General features: G+C 36.2%; 7 protein-coding genes across 7 annotated transcripts; 6 read left to right on the top strand and 1 right to left on the bottom strand.

Moving 5' to 3' along the window:
* Positions 1-4,499: 4,499 nt before the first annotated feature.
* CLUP02_02820 (uncharacterized protein) lies at positions 4,500-5,005 on the top strand (the record flags this gene model as incomplete). The annotated part of the gene is made up of 3 exons (XM_049281848.1): positions 4,500-4,655; positions 4,716-4,889; positions 4,946-5,005. The coding sequence occupies 3 exons, from the start codon at positions 4,500-4,502 to the stop codon at positions 5,003-5,005; spliced, it is 390 nt and encodes a 129-aa protein (XP_049138991.1).
* Positions 5,006-5,193: 188 nt separating this feature from the next.
* Positions 5,194-5,862, bottom strand: CLUP02_02819 (uncharacterized protein; the record flags this gene model as incomplete). Its single annotated transcript, XM_049281847.1, has 3 exons — positions 5,194-5,256; positions 5,333-5,559; positions 5,631-5,862. The coding sequence occupies 3 exons, from the start codon at positions 5,860-5,862 to the stop codon at positions 5,194-5,196; spliced, it is 522 nt and encodes a 173-aa protein (XP_049138990.1).
* Positions 5,863-7,345: 1,483 nt separating this feature from the next.
* On the top strand, positions 7,346-7,789 carry CLUP02_02818 (L-amino-acid oxidase; the record flags this gene model as incomplete). The annotated part of the gene is made up of 1 exon (XM_049281846.1): positions 7,346-7,789. One exon carries the CDS (start codon positions 7,346-7,348, stop codon positions 7,787-7,789), a length of 444 nt encoding a protein of 147 aa, XP_049138989.1.
* Positions 7,790-8,394: 605 nt separating this feature from the next.
* On the top strand, positions 8,395-9,950 carry CLUP02_02817 (FAD dependent oxidoreductase; the record flags this gene model as incomplete). The annotated part of the gene is made up of 6 exons (XM_049281845.1): positions 8,395-8,428; positions 8,587-8,690; positions 8,747-9,238; positions 9,365-9,592; positions 9,646-9,830; positions 9,932-9,950. 6 exons carry the CDS (start codon positions 8,395-8,397, stop codon positions 9,948-9,950), a joined length of 1,062 nt encoding a protein of 353 aa, XP_049138988.1.
* A 3,543-nt stretch (positions 9,951-13,493) lies between these two features.
* On the top strand, positions 13,494-13,652 carry CLUP02_02816 (uncharacterized protein; the record flags this gene model as incomplete). The annotated part of the gene is made up of 1 exon (XM_049281844.1): positions 13,494-13,652. A coding segment is annotated over one exon (159 nt), but the record flags the coding sequence as incomplete, so codon positions are not given.
* A 4,389-nt stretch (positions 13,653-18,041) lies between these two features.
* CLUP02_02815 (uncharacterized protein) lies at positions 18,042-19,909 on the top strand (the record flags this gene model as incomplete). The annotated part of the gene is made up of 5 exons (XM_049281843.1): positions 18,042-18,596; positions 18,662-19,071; positions 19,132-19,363; positions 19,411-19,592; positions 19,648-19,909. 5 exons carry the CDS (start codon positions 18,042-18,044, stop codon positions 19,907-19,909), a joined length of 1,641 nt encoding a protein of 546 aa, XP_049138986.1.
* Positions 19,910-20,246: 337 nt separating this feature from the next.
* Positions 20,247-20,426, top strand: CLUP02_02814 (uncharacterized protein; the record flags this gene model as incomplete). The annotated part of the gene is made up of 1 exon (XM_049281842.1): positions 20,247-20,426. The coding sequence occupies one exon, from the start codon at positions 20,247-20,249 to the stop codon at positions 20,424-20,426; it is 180 nt and encodes a 59-aa protein (XP_049138985.1).
* Between the last annotated feature and the right edge of the window lie 193 nt (positions 20,427-20,619).

Here is a 20,619-nt window from a genome sequence, read left to right as displayed (position 1 = left end):
ATAATTATAAATCTTTTAAACTAAAGTTAAAAAAAGATATTTTTATTATTTAAGTATTATTAAAAAATAATTCTTAAATACGAATTAATAAATCCTTAGAAAAAACTATACGCTCTTCTTATTATAAGTCCTATTTTATAAGTTAACGTTCGAAAGTTCGCTTTATAATTTTAGTATTAAAAACTATAAAAATATATATAATAATTATATTATAAGTCTAATTACTTTTTAATTTTATAATAATTATTATTTAATATAATAAAAGATTAATACGCAGTCGTACTATTTTAAAAAAGTAATAATATATAAAATAAGAAACTAAAAAAGAAATTTTAAATAAAAAGTAAATATTTATATATAATTATAGTAATATATAGGGGTATCTTTTTATTTATAAAGTTTTATAAATATATATATAAAAATATAAACGCTTACGGGGATTTATAACGCTAAAAAGGATAGAAAAGTATATAACGATAATATATAATAAATAAAAGTTCTATAATTTTATTAAAAACGTTAAACTTTAGGGGGAGCTTTTATATAGTTAGTTACGGCCTTTTATAAGCTAAAGTAAGTATATATACTCTAGTTTATAGTTAATAAGTACCCTATAACTTTATAAAGGCCTTATTACCTAGGTATTAAGCTTAACTATATTATATCTTAATATATACTTATATAAACTCTTATACTATACTATATAAAAATATCGAATTAATTACTCCTTATTTAGAGTTTATATAAGTTAATAATACTCTTTATAATTCTATATACTATTATATATACCTTTTTAATTATTTTTAACCTACTTAGCTACTTATTTAAGGGCTTTTATTATTATACGGAGGTATATAGTAGGGATAGTACTTAAAGACTTAAGTAGAGTACTAATATAAACTTTATTACGACTTTTATAATTATAACCGCGCTTAACGACCTTAATAAGCGTATTGTAAGCTAATACGAACCGTTAGTAAATTATGAATAAATATAAAGTAATATAGGGTAACGTATAAGTAATAACAAGAGGCGTAACGAGCGTATATTTATATATAATAAATATATAATTATAATTAAAATAGCCCTTATTTATAAAAGTAACGTAATTAATAAAAATACTTTTATTAATTTCATAATAAGCATACGATTTAGTATTAGTCTTAGCGTTACTATATATAGTTATTTAAATAATATTAATAGCCTAAGTACGAGTTACGGTAATATCCGGGGGTATATAATAACTATTTTTAGTAATCTTAGGGTTAAGCTTAATTTAATACTAGGGCTAAATTATACGGGTTAATATAATAATATTAAATAATATAAGGTAGTATATACTAACCTATATAATACTAAAGTTATAAATTTAGTAAAAAGTTTTTAAAAAAGAAAATAAAGAGCTTATAAATAATATAAGAATCCGTATAATAAGGAAGTTGTTATATAAAGGTATACGTATTAATAAAGAGGTAAGAGGTTATTTTATAAAATATAAGGTTGTTAAAGTACTACGTAAGTTAGTATACGGGGACCGTTAAGAGCTATATACTTTTAATACGGGCTAGAACGCTATATTAAGCGCTTATTATAAATATTATACGGCGTACGTAATTATTAAAAAAGGGAGTATTTTATATAAAATTATTAGTATATATATATAAATAGTTAATACTAAAGAAAAAAGTAAATAAAAAGAATTAAATTATAAATAGGTATATATATATAATATATATAATAAGCAAGCTACCTAAATAAGCGAGCTACTTACCTAATTGCGACTATATTATATTCGTAACTAAAAAGTAGTACTTAGAAAAGTAATTTAATTAAAACTATTTAGTATCCTCTTTTTTAAATATTTCTTTAGTAATTTAATATATTTATATATTATAACCGGTATTTTTATAAATATTATATCGTTATTAACCCGTCTTAATCCTTAGTTAATAACTACTATTTCGATACGTTTCCTTTTTAATTTAAGTTATTACCTCTCTTTATAACTAAAGGTCTTCCCTATTAGTTATTATAAAACTTCCTCCTTATTTAAGACGTATTTTCTTAGCCCTCTTACGTCGGCTAAGTAGGTTATTCTCTTCTTAAAAAATCTAATACTCCGATTTTAATAAAGTAATTTAGTATATAAATCCTCGCGCCCCCTTTAATAAATACTTAATAACTTCGATAATCGAAGTTAGGGAGCTATTTTAATAACAGGTAATTCGAGTTTTAATAAGTTACGACTATAATAATACTTTTATTAGGTTATTTAGTATCTAAAAAGTTTAAGTTAGTAGTATTATCGAGAGGGATCCTAGAGGCGTCGGAGTATATAACTTTACGTTAAGCTTAAATAGTATACTCTTTATATTTAAAGGCATAAGCCCGGCTCTTCTAAATCCTCCCTAAATATTTCTTTTTATAATTACTTATATAAATACCTTATAAAACGTAAGAAAAAAGTCCTTTTTTATAATATAAGTATTACCCCGTCGTATTTTTTCCTTAATTTCTTAGCTATATACCGTTTTTAAAAACTTAAAATATTTAATATCTAAGGGCTATAATAAATAAAATAAATAAGCCGGTATATAAAGGGTAACGATATTATTCTTTTTATAATATAACTTAAAATCTATAGAATAATAACTTTCGTATCTGTTAATAATAAGGAGGTAATATTAACTTTTTATACGTAGTTTTATATACCTTTTAAAGTATTTTACCTAATCTAGGCCTTTTTTATTTATTATTTAGCCGTTTTTAAATATTACGATAACTTAATTACGTAATAAACCGGATTCCGTATATTAAGTAGAGAGGTAATATTTACTTATAATAATAATATATAATAGGACGCTATAGCCCGACGAGCTAATAGCCTAAATAATTATAACCTATTTATAATTACTAAGCTATATTATTTTCGTATTTAAACGCCTTTTTATATTTATAATAACTATTCCGGATATAATTTAGTTTATTATAAAGCTAGTCTCGTCGAAATTATAAATATCGGACTTTATAATACCGTATTTCGTAATTATATTCGTTACGAGGTAAAACTACGTATTTATTATATCTAAGTCTTTATATTAGGCCCTTTTATAGTCATACTTATAAAAAAATCGCATCCGGAGCTATAGTTAGTGCTTAATAAAATTAAAAGCCTAGCGCTTCTTAATAAGGGGCGCGTTACGGTTAGTAAATAATTAATTAGCTATATCTTTTATACTACTAATATAGGGAGGAAACGATCGGGAATCTAGGTTAAAAATATACTTAACTAGCTTCTTTTCTTTAAGTATAGTTAATTTTTACGAGTTTAGTATAATATCTTATTATATAAGTATACTTTTTAAATAGGTACTTAAGGTCTTAAGAGGGACTAAATAGATCTTAATTACTACTTAAATACTTAGTTTTAAGGTTTTTTTAATAACTTAAATCGCTAAGTTTAACTAAGTTTCTTTAGTTTATAATATTATAGTTATGTTATAGCGTTGCGTAAGGTAGAAAATAGAAAATAAGATAGTCGTAGTTAGGTAAGTAGCTCGCTTATCTAGGTAGCTCGCTTATTATATACGTTAATTATACTTATAATTACACATATATTAGCTTAAAAAGAAGTATAATTACTAATTAGTAAAAATTGCACTAGTAATTACGTATAAAATTACCTAATTATACTTAATTAATATTTCTAATTAGTAAATTACGAATATTGTACTTATAATTACGTATATAATTAGGTAATAATAATAAAAATAAAATAAAAAAGGGTATAAAGTATAATAAAGCGAAATATAGTTATTAATAAGTAACTATAGGGGTATAAGTAAATTACTTACCTTATTTAAGGAATATTAGGTTAGTTAAAAAGAAAAGGAAATTAATTAGTAATAGAAATTAGTAAAGAAAATATACCCCCTAGCTACCCTACTTTTACTAAATAGTATAACTACCCTTACGTTTACTACTATTACTTACGGTTATAAGTAATTTTTTATAATAATATACGGGATTTATTATAATATTTATTTATATATACGAAAAAGTCGCGCTATTAATACTTAAAATTTATAATAGCCGTAGGTCTATTAAAAAGAACGGGTTTGGCGGAGTGCCTCTTGCAGTCTGCCGTATAAGGCTATCAAAACCTACTACAAAGTACCTGGTTTCATGCACCGATGGTCTTCATTTCCCCGACTCAGTAGACCTGGGCAGCTTTAAGCTAAGTGACTTCCCTCTTCAAATATCCCCCTCTATCTCCCCGCGACGCCCACAATGGGGCGAACTACCATGAGGTTAATTATACGAGTCCATCAAACCTTGCGACCAGAGACATCGCAGTGCGTCGGTAGCCCTCCCGGACTCGCGGCAGAAAGATAAATACATTGGCATGTCCTAAATGGCACCAGAGACAAGTCCCGCTTGCTTGTCATCTCTTTGTGATCACTCCTTCTGAGACCCTTGTTCTCTTACATTCGTTGAAAATGCGCTTCTTTTATTTGCTTCCACTCTTCGCTTCAGCGGCAATTGCTGCTGATCAAGGCAAAGGTTGCGGAACAGTAGATGCTATAGATTGTTCGGGGAATAATATTGTAAAGTGCTACACTTTTCCGGGGAGAAGTGGACTGACCTGGAACTATGTAAGTTTTTGTTTCTAAAACCTTCATCCACCAGAACCATTGGAGCTGACTTCAATCAAGGTCGACTCATGCGCGGACAGAGGACAAGTGTGTAGATCTGGCGCTTGCGACACAATTCCAATTAGTGCCAACCAAGGCAAGGGCTGCGATTTGAAGAACGCCTTCGGCTGTTCTGGGAACAACATTGTGCAGTGCTACACTTTCCCTGGCAGGAATGAAATGACCTGGAACTATGTGCGCAATCAGGCCCTCCATCGAATCGTTCCAATTGAGCTGACTAGGCTTTGTAGTATCAATCATGTGCGGATAAAGGCCAAATTTGTAGCGGCAATGTTTGCCAAACTTGCTAAATATCTTGGGATTGGGTAATTATTGCTTCAGGATATCAACATACTAGCGATCAACTTGTTATGAAGAGAAAACATCAAACCAAGAGAGTATTATCCATGATCCAATTCAGTCAACCAGCATCGACCAGGTTTTGCCTCTCAATGCCTTGATCTTTCTTCGGATCGTTCAGTCCTGTATCGGATGAAGACTACGTCCTCCTCCTTGGGCAATGTCCGACGAGGCTACGTGTCAGCTGGTTAGGCTGGTTATCCTGTGTTTATGTTTTCGCCCAAGGGAGTTGAGTTAGATGTTTTCCTACGTGGCCCTGAAATTACAAAGTCTCATACTGACCTTGACACTCTGGCATCTAATGTCGTAATCGACGCTTCAAGACTTCCACCGGGACCGTCTTGTCTCTCCTTGTAGAATCGTAAATTATCGAACTTAGAGGGAATATCGGAGAGTTCCACATCCGCGTTGATGACGCCACTAGCAACTTCGTTTCTTGCACTTTTGGGGATGCAAAACCCATTAGAGAGTGTGACTAAGGCAGAAGAGTTGTGGTGGAAAGTTGCTGTGATGAAAGTGTTTATTGGGCTAGGCTTGCGGTTCGAGGAGATGGCCTCGAGAAGGATGACGACTTACTCAGATCAGGAAAGCAAGACCTTTGTGCTTCCTTGACAAAGCTGCTCAGTCTCTCCAAGTTGGAAGCCGGACGTCTGTTGATTAAATCTCCATGCTGTTCAATAACCTCTTGCACTTCCAGAAGCAGTTCTAGCTTGTGTTGCGGGTGACTGGCTACCTGGGTCATACAGATATTGTACGATGGTCGTTGTGGTAGTGTGGATGCTTGCAGCGCACAAAGGCATCTGATCATGATTCATCCATCTGAAGTCGTAAAATGTCGAGGTACCGGCCGTCGTCTTTGACGTAGTCCAAAACGCTCGGCGGATCAGACAGAGGTATGAGGTCATTGGCCTTTTTGTTGTTCATCTGCCTTACAACCACGTTCTCGCCATTTTCTGTACTGTTCGACAAGATCCGAAAAGCCTGAGAAGGCTGAGAGTTATTCGTACAAAACCGGGAAGGAAAGAGTGACATTGCTTTGCACCTACGGCGTAGACGATTTGACTAATGATAAACGTGCCCGCTATGTCAAGAAAGCCTTCATCTTCGGTAGCATCGCGACCAAGAAAGCCTTGGACGCTAAATGATGGCAGATCACATGTTGATAGTTACTCAAGCCAAGTCGACGCAGCTGCTGAGGTTGCCTCTGGATCCATGTCGAAATCTTCAAGATTTGAGTTCTATGATGGATTAGCAGTCAATGATTAACATATGACCGCAATGAGTAAGTGTTCAGTGTGACTCGTGGGAGAGACTACTACGTTATCTGCCCGACAGGCACAACGATGCCGGAAGCCCAACTTATTGTTAAGATACAATTTGAAGGAAATCCTCGCGGCGTGAGTAGCCCGGCAGTGTACGTATCTCTAGAGATATCTTTTGGCGTTCAGGGAACGCGCATGATAGAATCAATCGAGCAAGACACAGAATTGCGACACTTAATTTTGTAGTTGAACCGCCCCATGAGATGATGGTTGTTCCTGATGTCATTCCTGATGGTAGATGAGGAAGCATCGTCGAGCGCCCAACGCTGTCTTGGCGCGGGGTTTATGTCAGGCAATTAGGCGGTCCATGTTCGCCGACGCGTATTTACGAGGTTCTTCGGGCCAACACCGGTCACATTCATGGTGCAACCTTGACGGCCCAGGTCAGGTGGTACCTTGATAGATACAAAGTTGAGCGATGGAGACATGGAACAAGGGCAACTTGCATTAGCTTCGGGCATGTTGCAACCATACAATTCTTGCCTCGCTTCATTCAAGCGAACGCAGGATCGTAGGCTCCTATGAGCAGATTTCGTTCGGCAAGAAACAAGCTGTTCCCAGAAGTATGCAGTGCTGTCAAAGTCTTGACTCATAGCTCACAAATTTGTTCATGATCAAGAGCTCTTTCAGGAAAGCGAGATTCTACATCAGGGTTCCGACAGTACCACGATATATTCTGCAGGCTGCAAATCAGCCAAGTCAAGTGGAGGAGCTCACTTTATTCGGACTAAGGCCTGCAATCACTAGACTCATTTGGCAACAAAAGCTATCAAGATGATGGGTGCTTCAAGAATAATTGTAAGACTACTCAAGAAACGCAATGGCGAATGGTCTTCTCAGCAGTGAATTGTAAATAGGTGACGCCTCCGGGCATAATGTGTTTTATCTTGACCTGATCAACGTTTTCTTTCCTTCGCTGGACAAATCTTCTCGGTCTCGACCTGTATCTCTGACGCTGAAAGTTCAGTAATGATGGTTTCTATCCGGCTTAAAAACTATCTTTTGTTAACTCTCGGTCATCACGTCTCGAGCCGAGCCGCGCCTCAGCACCAATTGCAAAGAAGAGCATCTACGGATCAGCACCTGTTCCATCAATCCAACTCAAATGGCGCCTGGTTTGATCAAGTCGCAGCTCTTGACGGAAGCTCTGAATCATCCAAGAACACCAATATCTCCATTGCCATCGTTGAAGCCGGTATTTATGGTCTGGCTATAGGCCTAATGCTGGATAGTGTTGGCGTTCACAACTGGGAGCTCATCAAGGCTAGCGACCGCGTTGGAGGAAGATTCCGAACTATCTTCGTTGGCGATATATCCCGGCATACCATCGAACGGAACACAACACCATCTTTATTGGTGAACACACAGCTCCGACTCATGCTTGGATCAGCTCGTCTCTGCACTTCTCTATAAGAGGTTCAGTACAGCTACTATTGGAGTTGGCATTGGTCAATAAAGCAAAAGAACTCAATGCAAAATGGATGGGTAAATGGATCAAACGAGGCAAATGGGTCTCATTTTTTGAGGGTTGCAAATGGTGTGGCCTGCGGCCCCCAGAGAATTACTTAGTGACCGCTCCGAGTGGGAGCCGGCAGTCCGATAAATCAGATGGTTCTTCACTGATTTCTCCTGATCAAATTCGTCTGCGTAGGGCTTGCTAGCATTGGAACCGGATTTTGTCTACTTTCATGTTCCCTAGAATTTAAATAGACTCATTTATAATCTTGAACAAGTTAAATTTCTCAACGAGAACAGTGTTTGCTTTTGAAGTAAAATATTCTCAACTGCTTGCTATCTTGGCCGCGACGGAGAGCTGTGGAGCTATTCCTACGTCGTGCGGCAAATCATCCGATTCTTAATGGCGTGCCAGCTCCAACCGACTAGGTATCTCCGCACCTTGATAGGCATGGATCAGCGATTTCGGAAGCATTAAAGTATATCGCTCTCCGCCTCTCGCAGCGTCGCGGCGCTCCGCATCTTCTGGGTTGACAAGAAAAGCAAGCGAGAAGCAGAGCATCATGTCTGAACCCAAATCAGTCGCCATCGTGGGCGGTACGTGCAGAACACAGAGTGAGAATTTGCAAACAATTGATTGATTTCTGTCAGCTGGCATTTTTGGCCTCTCTTTGGCCGTTGCTCTGAGCAAACGTGGTAAGCGCGCCTTGCTACCATACCCGGATGTGGCCCTCGAGCTAATCCTCATTTCTCAGCGTACCGCGTAACAGTGTTGGACAGATACTGTTATGATGAGACGCACTATGAGCCCGACTTGAATGGAATTACGCAGGCTGCCTCGGTAGATCACAACAAGATCGTAAGTTTGGGGAGATTGAGTGTACATTCCAAGCTATGCTCATGTAATGTCTCCAGTTTCGAGCTTCTTACGGGAGCAAGCTTCATTACCAGCGTCTAGCATTTGAAAGTCGTGCTGCATGGGAGAAGATCAACGAGAAAAGGCACCAAGAAGATCATGAATCAGATCTCTTTAGCGGGAGTGGCATGCTCCGAGTTCAACCCACCGCCGAACTCGATCCACTTGAGCGTGAGACGCTGAGCAACTTTGAACGAGACGGCCTCAGAGATACTCAATTCGTCAAGAGCGACCCGACTGATCGAGCTCGAGCAGCTGAGCGTGGATGGGAAGGAAAGCTTCTGGATTTCGAAATTCCACAAGCCTTGCCTACTCAGACTTATGAGGCTGTTCTTGACTCAACTGCAGGATTCACAAAATGCAGCGAAGCCTGTGCCTATTTCTACAAGTTGGCTCTCAAACAGGGCGTTGAGTTTCACTTTGGCCCCGGGAAAGGTACCTTTGACAGTATTATCGAAGAAGTTGACTCACCATCACACCTGAAGAAGGCAGTCGGGCAAAGACGGAGTCCTTCATAAAGCGGACGTGGTTGCCATTTGCGGTATGCATACTCTCCTTTACCACTACCTGCGAGGTTGCGCGACTAATAGCCAACAGCTGGATCCTTCTCAACGCAGCTATTGCCTGATTTGTCCTACCACCTTGAGTCGTCTGCAGGAAGCGTAGTCACCTTCAAGGTGGACAAGAACAGCGCAGATTTGTGGGACAAGTACTCCCCTGAACGCTTCCCGGTCATCACTTGGAAAAGTGCACCACGCAACCCGAGCGGTAAAGACACCGGCAGTGTTTACGTTTTTCCTCGGACTGCCGATGGTCTCATCAAAATCGGGTTCCGAGGCATCAAGGTACTTATGCGTCGTCGTGTTCGCTCGTATCAGGCTAACAAGACAACCCCCAGTTTACCAACTTCCAACATGCGCCTTCAGAGGCGGACTTCACTCAGGACGGCCAGTGGAGCGTGCCTCTCCCGCCCGGTGATTGCAGCATAGTCCCAGACCCTGCGAGGGAGGCCATTCGAAAGTTCGTCTCCATCTTCCTCCCGGAGTTCGCCGACAAGGACTTCAATTCGACTAAGCTATGCTGGTACACCGACTCATTGGACAACTTTTTCGTTATGAGTCAGCTCTTACCTGTTTTAAACCTTTTCTATCGGATTAGAAGTCTAATTCGACCGCGGCATACAGCCGACTGCGCAGGGGCTAATTAGGGGCCCTATTTATAATTATTATAACTAGCCTAACCTATAGTTAGAACCTCCTTTTTATACCTATACAAATATTTATATAGTTTAATTAATCTCTTCGTTACTTATAGTTCGAACTAACTACCTTATTATAGGGATATTAATACTAATTAGTAATTAAATTCTATTATTATAAATTAGTAAGGTATTTTACTACGCAAAAGAGACGACTTCTTAATACTATATAGGATAAGAGACTTATACTAATTAACTTTATAAAAGTAAATAAAAAAGGAGGCGATTCTTAAATACCGTACGGAATTAAGTAATCGTAGCCCTTTATTACTTACGAGAGGTCGACGTTTATTATATTAAACTACGTTAATTAACGGAACTACTTAAGTAATTAGTTTTTTTATTATCGCCCCGAGTAGCTTTTTTATTAAATAACTTTTTTTACGGCCGGCTCGTAATTAAAAATTAACTAATTAAATTAGTAAAAAGAAATACTTACGTAACGACTACTTACTTAATTAATTAGCGCAACGAACGAGCTTAATAATATAATATAAAAGAGTACTATATAATTAAAAAAGGGGATTTCTAAACGTAAATATTCTTATTTAGTAGCGAAGGTAACCTTGTGGGAGTTATTAAGTTAAGAAATTTATAGTATATAAAAAAGTCTATTATTATAGGGATTTTATAAGTACGCCCTTAAGCCCGCGATTTAAATAACCTCTTTATAGCTCCCTTAATTACCCCCTAGGTATTACTTAGAAATATAGTATAAGGGACGGTTTAACGAGGGAAGAGGGGATTTAGAAGTCTTAATAGTATTAAGTTAAGAGTATTACGGATCTCGGAGATTAACCTAAGAAAAAAGTAGCTACCCTAAAATAGTCCTACGACCTTCTATTAAAGTTATTATTAACTTAAAAAAAGGCTAAAAAAACGAGGATTTAAAAAAAAAAAAAAGAATCCTCTAAAGGGCTACTAAAGGGCTTCTTTTTATACTAGCTCCCGGCGCGAGATTATTAATTTCGAGAAATCAGTAACTAATAAAGATCCTAAAACTAATTATTATATTTTATTATAATAATATAAACATTTACCGCTACTATTATTAAAAGGAACTACTAGAACTTACCCTTTTATACTAAATAAAAAAGAGGATCTTAGTAAGTACGATAGTTAGCGATTTAGAAGGGTAGTAATAATTATTAAAAATAGTAAAAACGAGAGTAGTAATAAAATAGCGAGAGGAAGTAAGAATCTCTTAGACCCCGATAAATTTATTAAGTAATAAAAGTATAGATTTATTATAATTAATACGTAGATTAAATATATCCCTATTAAAATTAAATACGCTAGCGATTATTAATACGGGCATAAGCTAGAGTACGACCCTTAGTAAGTTAGGGTAAAAAAAAAGAGAACGAAACCCGATCTTAAATAGAATCCTAATCCTTTATAAGTAAGTAAATATTAACCCGGACTATTAGGGGACGTAGATATATAAAATCGCAGATTAGCCTAATAGTAAATAAATTAACGCGGTATTAATTTATTTAACTAAGGTTTATAAGAAAAAGGGGCTATAGGGATAACTCTTATTTTACGAGATTATAAACGACCTTAGCTACTAACTAGATAAATAGTTCGTAAGTATAAGCTTAAGAATTATAAAAGTAGTTAATAAATTCTTTTACGGGCGAGGGGTATTATTAGCGCAACTATAATTACGAGAACTATACGAAATACTAATAATAATAATTATAAAAAAGGAATTCGTATTATAAAACTAGGCATAGGTCGATAGAGTATATAATCGCTTTTATAAATTTAGAAAAAAGGTAAACGACTTAGATTTCCTCCTTATAATTACTAACGGAAATCTATTATTATAAAAGGATATACCGGGGTAAAATATAGTACTAAAAGTACGATAATTAATAATTCTACTTATTTTAATTTATAACTCGTTATTATTATTAATATAAAATTCGGCGCCGATCGGCTAATAAAAAAGGAAATAAACGACCCGAAGTTACTAATAATATATAGTAACGTAGGGATCGTATATAAATACCGAAAATCTAATAGCAAATACGAAGTAATTTATAAACCTTAAAAAGATCTTCTTAAAAGAGAAATTATATTTTAGAGGGAAGTATAAGGTCTTATAAAAAACCCTAACGATGTTTTATAATTATTATAAAAAAGTCGGAATTAGGGAATATTAGTACTATTTAATAATTAATATTATACTTATAAGTAAAGCCTTTAATTACTATTACGAAGCAGTACGTAATCTCGATCGAAACGACTTTCTTAGTATAATTAACGTAATCTAAAGCCGCTTTAAGACTTATAATAAGAACTTAGAGCTCTTATCTAAACTATAAGCAATTTTTTTTATATTTATAACTAGGATAATAGAGGGTAAATTGCGAGTAAAGATCCTCGAAGGGCTTATTAATCGAATTAATAAGCTAGCGAAAACCTAGCTAAATAAGGGGATAAACGAGCGAAAAGTTAGATATTTTTATACCGTAGTTTAGCGTATATTAAAAATAAAAATAACCCTATACTAAGTACTTAAAAACTATAAGACGCTCTACTCGAGGCTAAAATCTAGTTTTAATATTAAAGTAAAAATACTATGCTAAACCTATTTTTAAATATATAACGGCCCTTATTAATAATATTAAGTTAATTAAATATATAATAAGAAAAGAAAAGAGGCTAAATACGGTAATCGCTAGTAAGGAGGCTAAGATTTATTAAATAGGTAGAGATTTAACTTACGGGCAGGGTAATAAAAGAGGTAATACTATATTTATAAAAAGGATAGATATTAGTTAAGTAATTATTCCGAAAAAGAGTATATTAAATCGTACGAATAGTATAAAAAGTCGAGGGTAGTAAATAGTAAAACTAGCCCTCGTTAGTTTAACTAATTCCTTATTATATATAAGGGTAGATCCGGGGGTATAAAACTTAGTAATAGTAGCTAAAGTAGCGGCTTAAAATATATACCCCCTATAAAAAATTTAAAAAATAAAGAAGATCTTACCCCCTATACTAACGAATTAAATTATAACAAAATCGACAATATTAACTACTTTTTTTTTACCCCGTTAGTTTCTAAAGGATATACGAGGCTAAATAAATAGAGGGTAGTAAAAGCTTTTAATAAGTAGGCTTTTATCTATAAATAATAAGGGAAGGTCCCTTAAATAATAAATATAAAAGCGGCTAAAAGGGTAAATCTAATAACACCGAAGCCTATTCTCTTAATAAGTAAAGAGAAGACGCTATCTCTCTTAGTATTTAAAAAAAAGGAATATAGTACTAAGCAAATCTAGGGGTAGCTAAAGGGGTCCTTTTTATACTACTTAAATTACTTAAATACTAAGCTCGTATAAGTATTCTATATAAGCGAAAAGTACGACTTAAATAATTTCTATAGGATTATTTTAAATACTAGGGTATTATAATAATTAATAAGAGGAAAAGGGTAATTCTAAGTGCTATAAAAAATCGCACTAGTAATACTTAATACGTTAATAGCGGGTATTACGAGGATTAGCTTTAGCTTAAATAAGGAAATCGTTACCCTAAGTACGGTAGAAATAGAAACGTACTTCGGAATAATAACTTTCTATATCCTACCCGTTAATACCCTATTTCTCTTATATCTAAAAAATATAAATTAACTAAGTATTATATTTAATAATACGAAAAATAGAATCTCTAGCTATAAGTACTTTAAAATAGTTAAATAACGATAGGGGTACGCGTTTATAAGGCTTATTAACGATACGAAGTTAATTAATTACTTAACGGAAAGTAAGCTTAGATAATTATACTAAAGATTTAGTTACCTATTAGTTACGAGGCTATATAACCTCTTAAAGTATTTAAGTAATAATAATATCGAAATAGGGGCGCTAAAGTAATTAATAAAAGTATATTATTAATATTAAATAAATACGTAGAGCCTACGTAAATTTAAATTTAAATTACGTAATAAGCTTAACTTTAATTAGGAGATCGTTATTAATATTTTCTATTTAAATAGTCGATCGGTCCTATATATAATCGACGAGGCTATATTATTTTAAATAGGGCAATTCCTACGGGATTTATAAGTAAAAATAGTATAGGTAGCTCTACGAAAAAGCTAGATTAATATATACTAGGGACTGCTAGATAGTATTAAAACCGACGCTAATACTAATTTTAAATTAATAAAATTTAAAAAAAATACGACGGCCTATAGTATATAGTTAAATGTTATGCCCGTCGAAGCGCACTATAGTATTAAAAAGGTAAAAAGGGCGTATTAGTAATTAAAAAGAGCGTTTAAAATTATTAAAAAGGAAAATCCTAATTCCGATAACGACGAATACTTCTAAATAGTACTTAAATACTATAACGATACTATAGGGCCTAATGGGCTTATACTAACGCTTTTAATATTTAGAGTATATTTAAAAACGACCTTAGCCTTATTACTATTATTAAATATAAACTAGCGAGCTTAAGTAGTTAAAAAAGTAATATAAGTACTATGCGAGGTAAGTATAAAAAGGTAAGTTAATAAGGTAATTACTATGCGTAATAGGCCCGATATAAGGGTTAATTTAAATATACTCCTAAATTTAAATATATAAGTATAGTACGAAATTACTTAATAATAAGCTAGGCTATATAAATTAATTTTTATTAACGAGCGTTCTTACGTAGTTACGAGAGATCGTAACTAGCTACTCGAGGTATTAATTACGGTAGTTAGACTATATTATATAGATCTTATTAAGGTAATTTTTAGTTTATAAAAAGAAGAAGAGCTAGGGGAAGTTATATAACCCGTAATAGAGGTATAAGAAATTATCCTTAATAAAATCGTTATAGTAGTACTAATAGACGACAAGGAAAAGGAAATTATTAAAAGGGTACTAATATTACTAATAAGACGTCGCAAGAGACTATAATAGCAAGCACTAACGTAGCAATTTATTATTAATAACGAGGTAATTAATACCTTTTATATAGTAAAAGAAAAAGCCGATTTCGAGTTAGTAATTAAACTACGTAAAGAAGGCGTAATTATAATTATTAAAAAGCCGTATAAGGGATTAGATCTTATTAAAATAAACACTTTATATAATTAAGGGGTCTATTAATTTATCCTTTACGATTTAAAAAAGTATATAAACCTCTATATATTTAAATCGTAAATAGTTCGTAAAATTAAAAGAAAAGAAATACCCTAATTGTACGAGAAGTCTAAATACGTAATTTAGGAGTATAATAACGTTAAAAAAGCGACGCTACTTATATAATCGCTTATTATATAGCGCTATAACTAACGATTAATAATGGTACTAATAGTATTACTACGAAAAAAGGGATACGAGATTTAGAGCCGTAATATTACTTAGGTATATACTTAATTAGCTATAAGGCTTATAAAGAAAATCCTAGCTTATTTACTAAAAGAAATAGCTAGTAAGTACTTAAAAAGTACGATTATTAAAGTGCTTAAGCTACTATATAGGCTCGTAGAATCGGGTACTTATTAATAAACTACTTATTACGATTTTTATATTAATTAATTATTAATAGTTACTTCTACGTATAACCCGTGCTTATTAATCGCGGAGTACGAAAGTAACTAATTTAGGATCGTTAGAATATAAACTAATAATATATTAGGCCTATTTAATATTAATTTTATAAAAAAAGAGGATAAGGAGCTTTAAAAAGCGGGCTTCGTAGTAAAGCTAAAAGAGGTCCTTATAATAAATACCCCCCTAGTATTTAATAATAGGATTTTTATAATTAAAAAGGAAACCGTCGTCTTTTAATAAAAAGGGTAGGGCGAGTAAATTAACCTCGTTAACCCGAACGTAACTAATATTAAAAAGCGGTATAAAGCTAAGCTTATGCGAGGGGTATATATTATAAGTATTTATTAGCCTAAGATAACTTTTAATTATACTAAGGTAGTATAGGCTATAGATTTAACTAAATAAAACGTTAAAATACTTAATAAGTAGCTTAAGTAGTAGTAAACGAATCTTAATCGAGGTCTCGTTTATTACCTAATCGACCTTGCGACTAATAAGCTCTACGTTTTTATTAATAAGTTATTTATAAATAATAACGACTTTACTTCGTAATTAGGGTATATTATTATCCTAGTTAACGAGAGTATAAGTAAGAGCGAATTTACTATATATAGTAATATAATTTACTATTTATTAATTAAAAATAAGTAGGTAACGAGAAGTATACTAGCGTCGGAGGTTTATAATATAATTAACGGCGTTAACTTCTCTTACGCAATTTTAATAACGCTAAAGAAAATTACTAATCGAATTAGCCTTTTACTTATTTTAATAATTATCTATACTAATTCCTACTTATTATACGAATACTTTATTAAATTAAGAACGACGAAAGAAAAGAGGCTTATAATTAATATTATAGCCCTTAAGTAATTATATAAAAGGCGCGAGATACTTAAGATCCGTTAGATTAATAATAAAAATAACTTCGTAAACGCTTTTATAAAAGTAATACTAAATAAGGGATTAGAGTAATTTATAAGTAGCGGAAAAGTTATTATATAAATAGAGGGATAGGTTATATAAAAAGAAAAGAAAAAAGGAGGAAAAAGAAACGACTTAGTAAACGGGCCCGAGGTCGAATTATACTTCTAACCGTAGTAGTTAAATTAATAAAAAAAAAAGAAAGTTAGTATTAAATTAGAAATTTAATTTAACCGCGGTATATAGCTAACTACGCAGGGGCTAATTAAGGGCCTTATTTATAATTATTATAGCTAGCCTAACCTATAGTTAAAACCTCCTTTTTATACCTACGCAGATATTTATATAATTTAATTAATCTCTTCGTCACCTACGGTTCGAACTAACTACCCTGTCATAGGGATACTAACATTTTCACTTACCGATCATTTCAGATCGACCATGTGCCTACTTATTCCGAAGGATCTGTCTTCGTCGCGACTGGAGGCAGTGGACACGGTGCCAAGTTCCTTCCCGTGCTTGGCGAGGTGAGTAGCAAAAGCTTCGACTCTTCTTGGCGTATCGTCTGACAATGTTTACAGCACGCAGCCGACATTTTGATACATGGTGATCAGAGTACTTCCTTCATGAGGCAGCACTGGCGCTGGAGGGACAACATTCGCAGGGGCAACGGCCTAGATGAGGGCCCTGAGGGTCCGAGAAATATCGGAGGATCAAAGGAGGCTTAGCCATTAGGATCGCATGCGACTGTGCCTATTCTCGCAAGTCCAACTACTAATTTGATTACTGTCAATCCTTGAATACAAAAATCAAGGATTCTGTTGGTCTTGAGGATGCACGCCATACTTCTAAGAGTTTGGGAATTTAATTCACAAAGCGAATGATCGATGAGCCGTATTACTCGATCCTTTCTCAGGTATCAGTGACCGACATTACATTCCTATGAGACGCGTCAGTCCCCACTAACCAAGGCCACAATGCTTCGGGCCGGTCGCCAAGAAGGCTTGTTCTCCGATATCCAAGAGTCTGACATGGGTATTACGACCTGAAAGTATGATATGTTACGTCTTCACAGGGGTGAATTTGTCGGTTGCATAGAGATCTGCGCAAAACGCAGGGGCTGTGAGCAACCTTGATGTCCTCGCTTTCGCCCCTTGCCTTTCTCACGCATTACCAAAGCAGCTCATTGGTGTCGTCTTCATCTGCTGCTTGTTTTTGCCATTTGCCTGTTTAGGATCAAAAGCCTCATCTTGATTTCACCGGGGTTAGTCCAGCCGGTCAGGGACGATTCCGATCCTGGTCCCAGGCCACCTCTATGGTTGATGCTCTGGAAATACAGACTTGGAAAATCAGAAGAGTCAACGCCAAGACAATCGGTTGATAATGGATGAATCGATGAGGATCTGGGGCTTCTAGGATGATATTTAAGCCGTCCAAGACTCAGTCCTCTTCCGAAAGCTTCTGAATCTGGATTGTTTGACCCTTAACAGCACATTCTGTTGCGAGCATATTTAACTCGAGCCGTTGCGAAATCGAAGCCCCAAAATGTCGAGCGAAACAGATTTCGAGAAAAAGGTCGTAGAGAGCGAACCTATCTCTCATTCCACACCTGATCACACACCTATCGTAACTGGAAAAGCGACGTCTCCAAAAACGCCTGCGGGACAACGACAGCAACATGCCGTCACCAAAGGCGAAGTCGACGATACAACAGTCTTCTACAATCTCAACAAAGACAAGGTTGGAATTCTGTCACCTGAGGTTGAGAAGCGACTTGTTCGAAAGAACTTTTGGTTTCTTCTAGGACAGACATGGTGGATCGCCTTCCTCATCCATTTGGATAAGTCGACTCTGTCGCAAGCCAGTACGATGGGCATTTTCAAGGATGTCGAGATGACCAAAAAGCAGTACAACGATCTTTTTGTGGTGTTCTATACTGGCTATCTCATCGCCCTCTGGCCTGGTGCTTGGTTATCCCAGCGGACTGGTCAAAAACAATTCATCGTCGGCTCCTTACTACTTTGGGCCTTCTTGCTCGGCATGCACCCGCTTGCAAAGACGGGCAAGGAGCTTATGGCCCTCAGATTCATCCTAGGCATGGTATGTGGGCTTCTATATACTTCCACGATGTGAACTTTATCTTCTGACCTTTACAAAATGTTCAGACCGAGTCCCAGATCGTTCCGAGTACCACAATCCTTCACCAGGCATTCTTCCCTCCCAAGAAGAGTCCATGGGTCCAACTTCTATGGTGGGCTTCTGGAAGCTTGGCTAACGTCTTGCTTACCATGGTTCCCTACAAGCTTATTCTCCTTGATGATAGTCACGCTCTTGTTGGTGGGTTGTCATCATGGAAATGGCTGCATATCATCTGTGTCATTCTTACGTTCATCGTCTGCGTGCCTCTCGTGTTCTTCTTGCCCAACTCTCCGGTAGAAGCAAAGTGGCTTTCAACAGAAGAGAAGATACACACCATCTCAGCCATTCGCGAAGCCCAATCTGGCATCAAAAACTCTTCCTGGAAGTGGTCTCATGTTCGTGAGGCTTTCTCGGATCCCAAGAGTTGGCTGTTCATGTTGGTCTCCTCGCGAAATCGGTACCTCTAAAATCTCTGAACAGTCTAACGTTGCGATAGTTTTCACATGTTCTTCAACGAACTTCCGAACAACACATCGCAGCAACTGCCGCTGATCATCGTCGGGTTTGGATTTACAGCCGCTGAAAGCGCTTTATTCAACATTGCCAAGCCTCTCATCGGCTCACTCCTTATCCTTGTTTCAGCTGCTATGCTCTATGGAACTCGACTAGGCACCGGCTACACGTGTGCGATCTCTTACATACCATGCTTTGTTGGGGGTATTATCGAGGTGAGCTTCCTATGCCGCGAGGCCATTCTAGTACTGAATCTTTTCAGCTGGCATCGCCCTGGTCCAACAAAATCGCTCTCGTCGTTGGCACACAGATTTCTACCTTCAAGCCCTCTTATCTTCTCGGTCTGTCTTGGGCTGGTACAGCAACAACCGGCTACACTAAGAAGCTAACAGTGATGTCCACATGTGTTGTTGCCGCAGCAGTCGCAAACATGATCTCCCCTGAGTAAGCTCTCTCCGCGGCCACCATGCTTGGTTCATTGACTGATGCGCTTTCTCAGATTCTGGCAGCCCAAGTACAAGCCGCGCTACCGACTTCCCTGGGCCTTCATGACTGCCTTCTGGTTCATTTCTCCAGCAATGTGCCTGATCATCCGATGGTATCTGATCCGCGAGAATCGTCGGCGTCAGCTAATCTTGGAGAACGACGAAAACCGTGAGGAGCATGAAGTTCTGGACACGGGCGAGGAAGTCATCCAGGTCCACAACGAAGATCTTGATCTGACTGATCGTCAGAATCTCAAGTTTATCTACCCCTTGTAGACCTGCGATGGGGATTTGACGCTGAAAAGAAGGGGAACTCTGGGAAACTCTGGGCCTACGACAAATGGTGCCCTCGAAATTGAAGGTCTTGGAGGCGCACACGTACCACGTCAACCAGAAGTTCCACATCGAGGACAATGGAGTTTCTCTTTGTTCCCATTCCCTTCCTTTGCGTTGAGATTCCCATCGTCTGCCCACCTCGACCGTTTCAAGAAAGGTGAAAGACAGCACTTTACTTTGTTGTCTTGGGAGAGTCGGGTGGCGGCGAAAAGTTGACTACTGAGGCACTCGACCCAGTAGCTGGATTTAGCTAAATGATTCAGGGCAATACATACTCATGACGACTTCCGTGGAGAGCGGTGTCTTCTGGTTTCATACGTATTGTCCACGGGAAAATCCCTTTATCAACTGTAGTTCCTGTATCCTGAACTCACCAGTCACAAGTCGGCTCAATGCGTTTCAAAGTCAACAAGTATGCTGCAGCGATCGAGGCTACGTGTCTTTCTGTGCCATCTAACGCAACGACGTCCCCAATACGCGAGGTCTGGGGGCAAAATGCCTCCACAACCCCTGATATTGCTAGAAAGTGCGGGATAAACCCGTTCTCGCCCCTTGTACATGTCATGTGCGATTGACGAGATCGCGGGTCGTATTTGATTGCCCTCGAGTCTCGACTCCCAGGGTGGACTCTGAGCTCGGATTTCGGCGCC

The sequence above is a fragment of the Colletotrichum lupini genome, chromosome 2 (assembly GCF_023278565.1).
Source record: "Colletotrichum lupini chromosome 2, complete sequence".
NCBI lineage: Eukaryota > Fungi > Ascomycota > Sordariomycetes > Glomerellales > Glomerellaceae > Colletotrichum > Colletotrichum lupini.
Note: the sequence above shows the minus strand (reverse complement) of the source record. Positions and strands in the feature narration are given on the sequence as shown.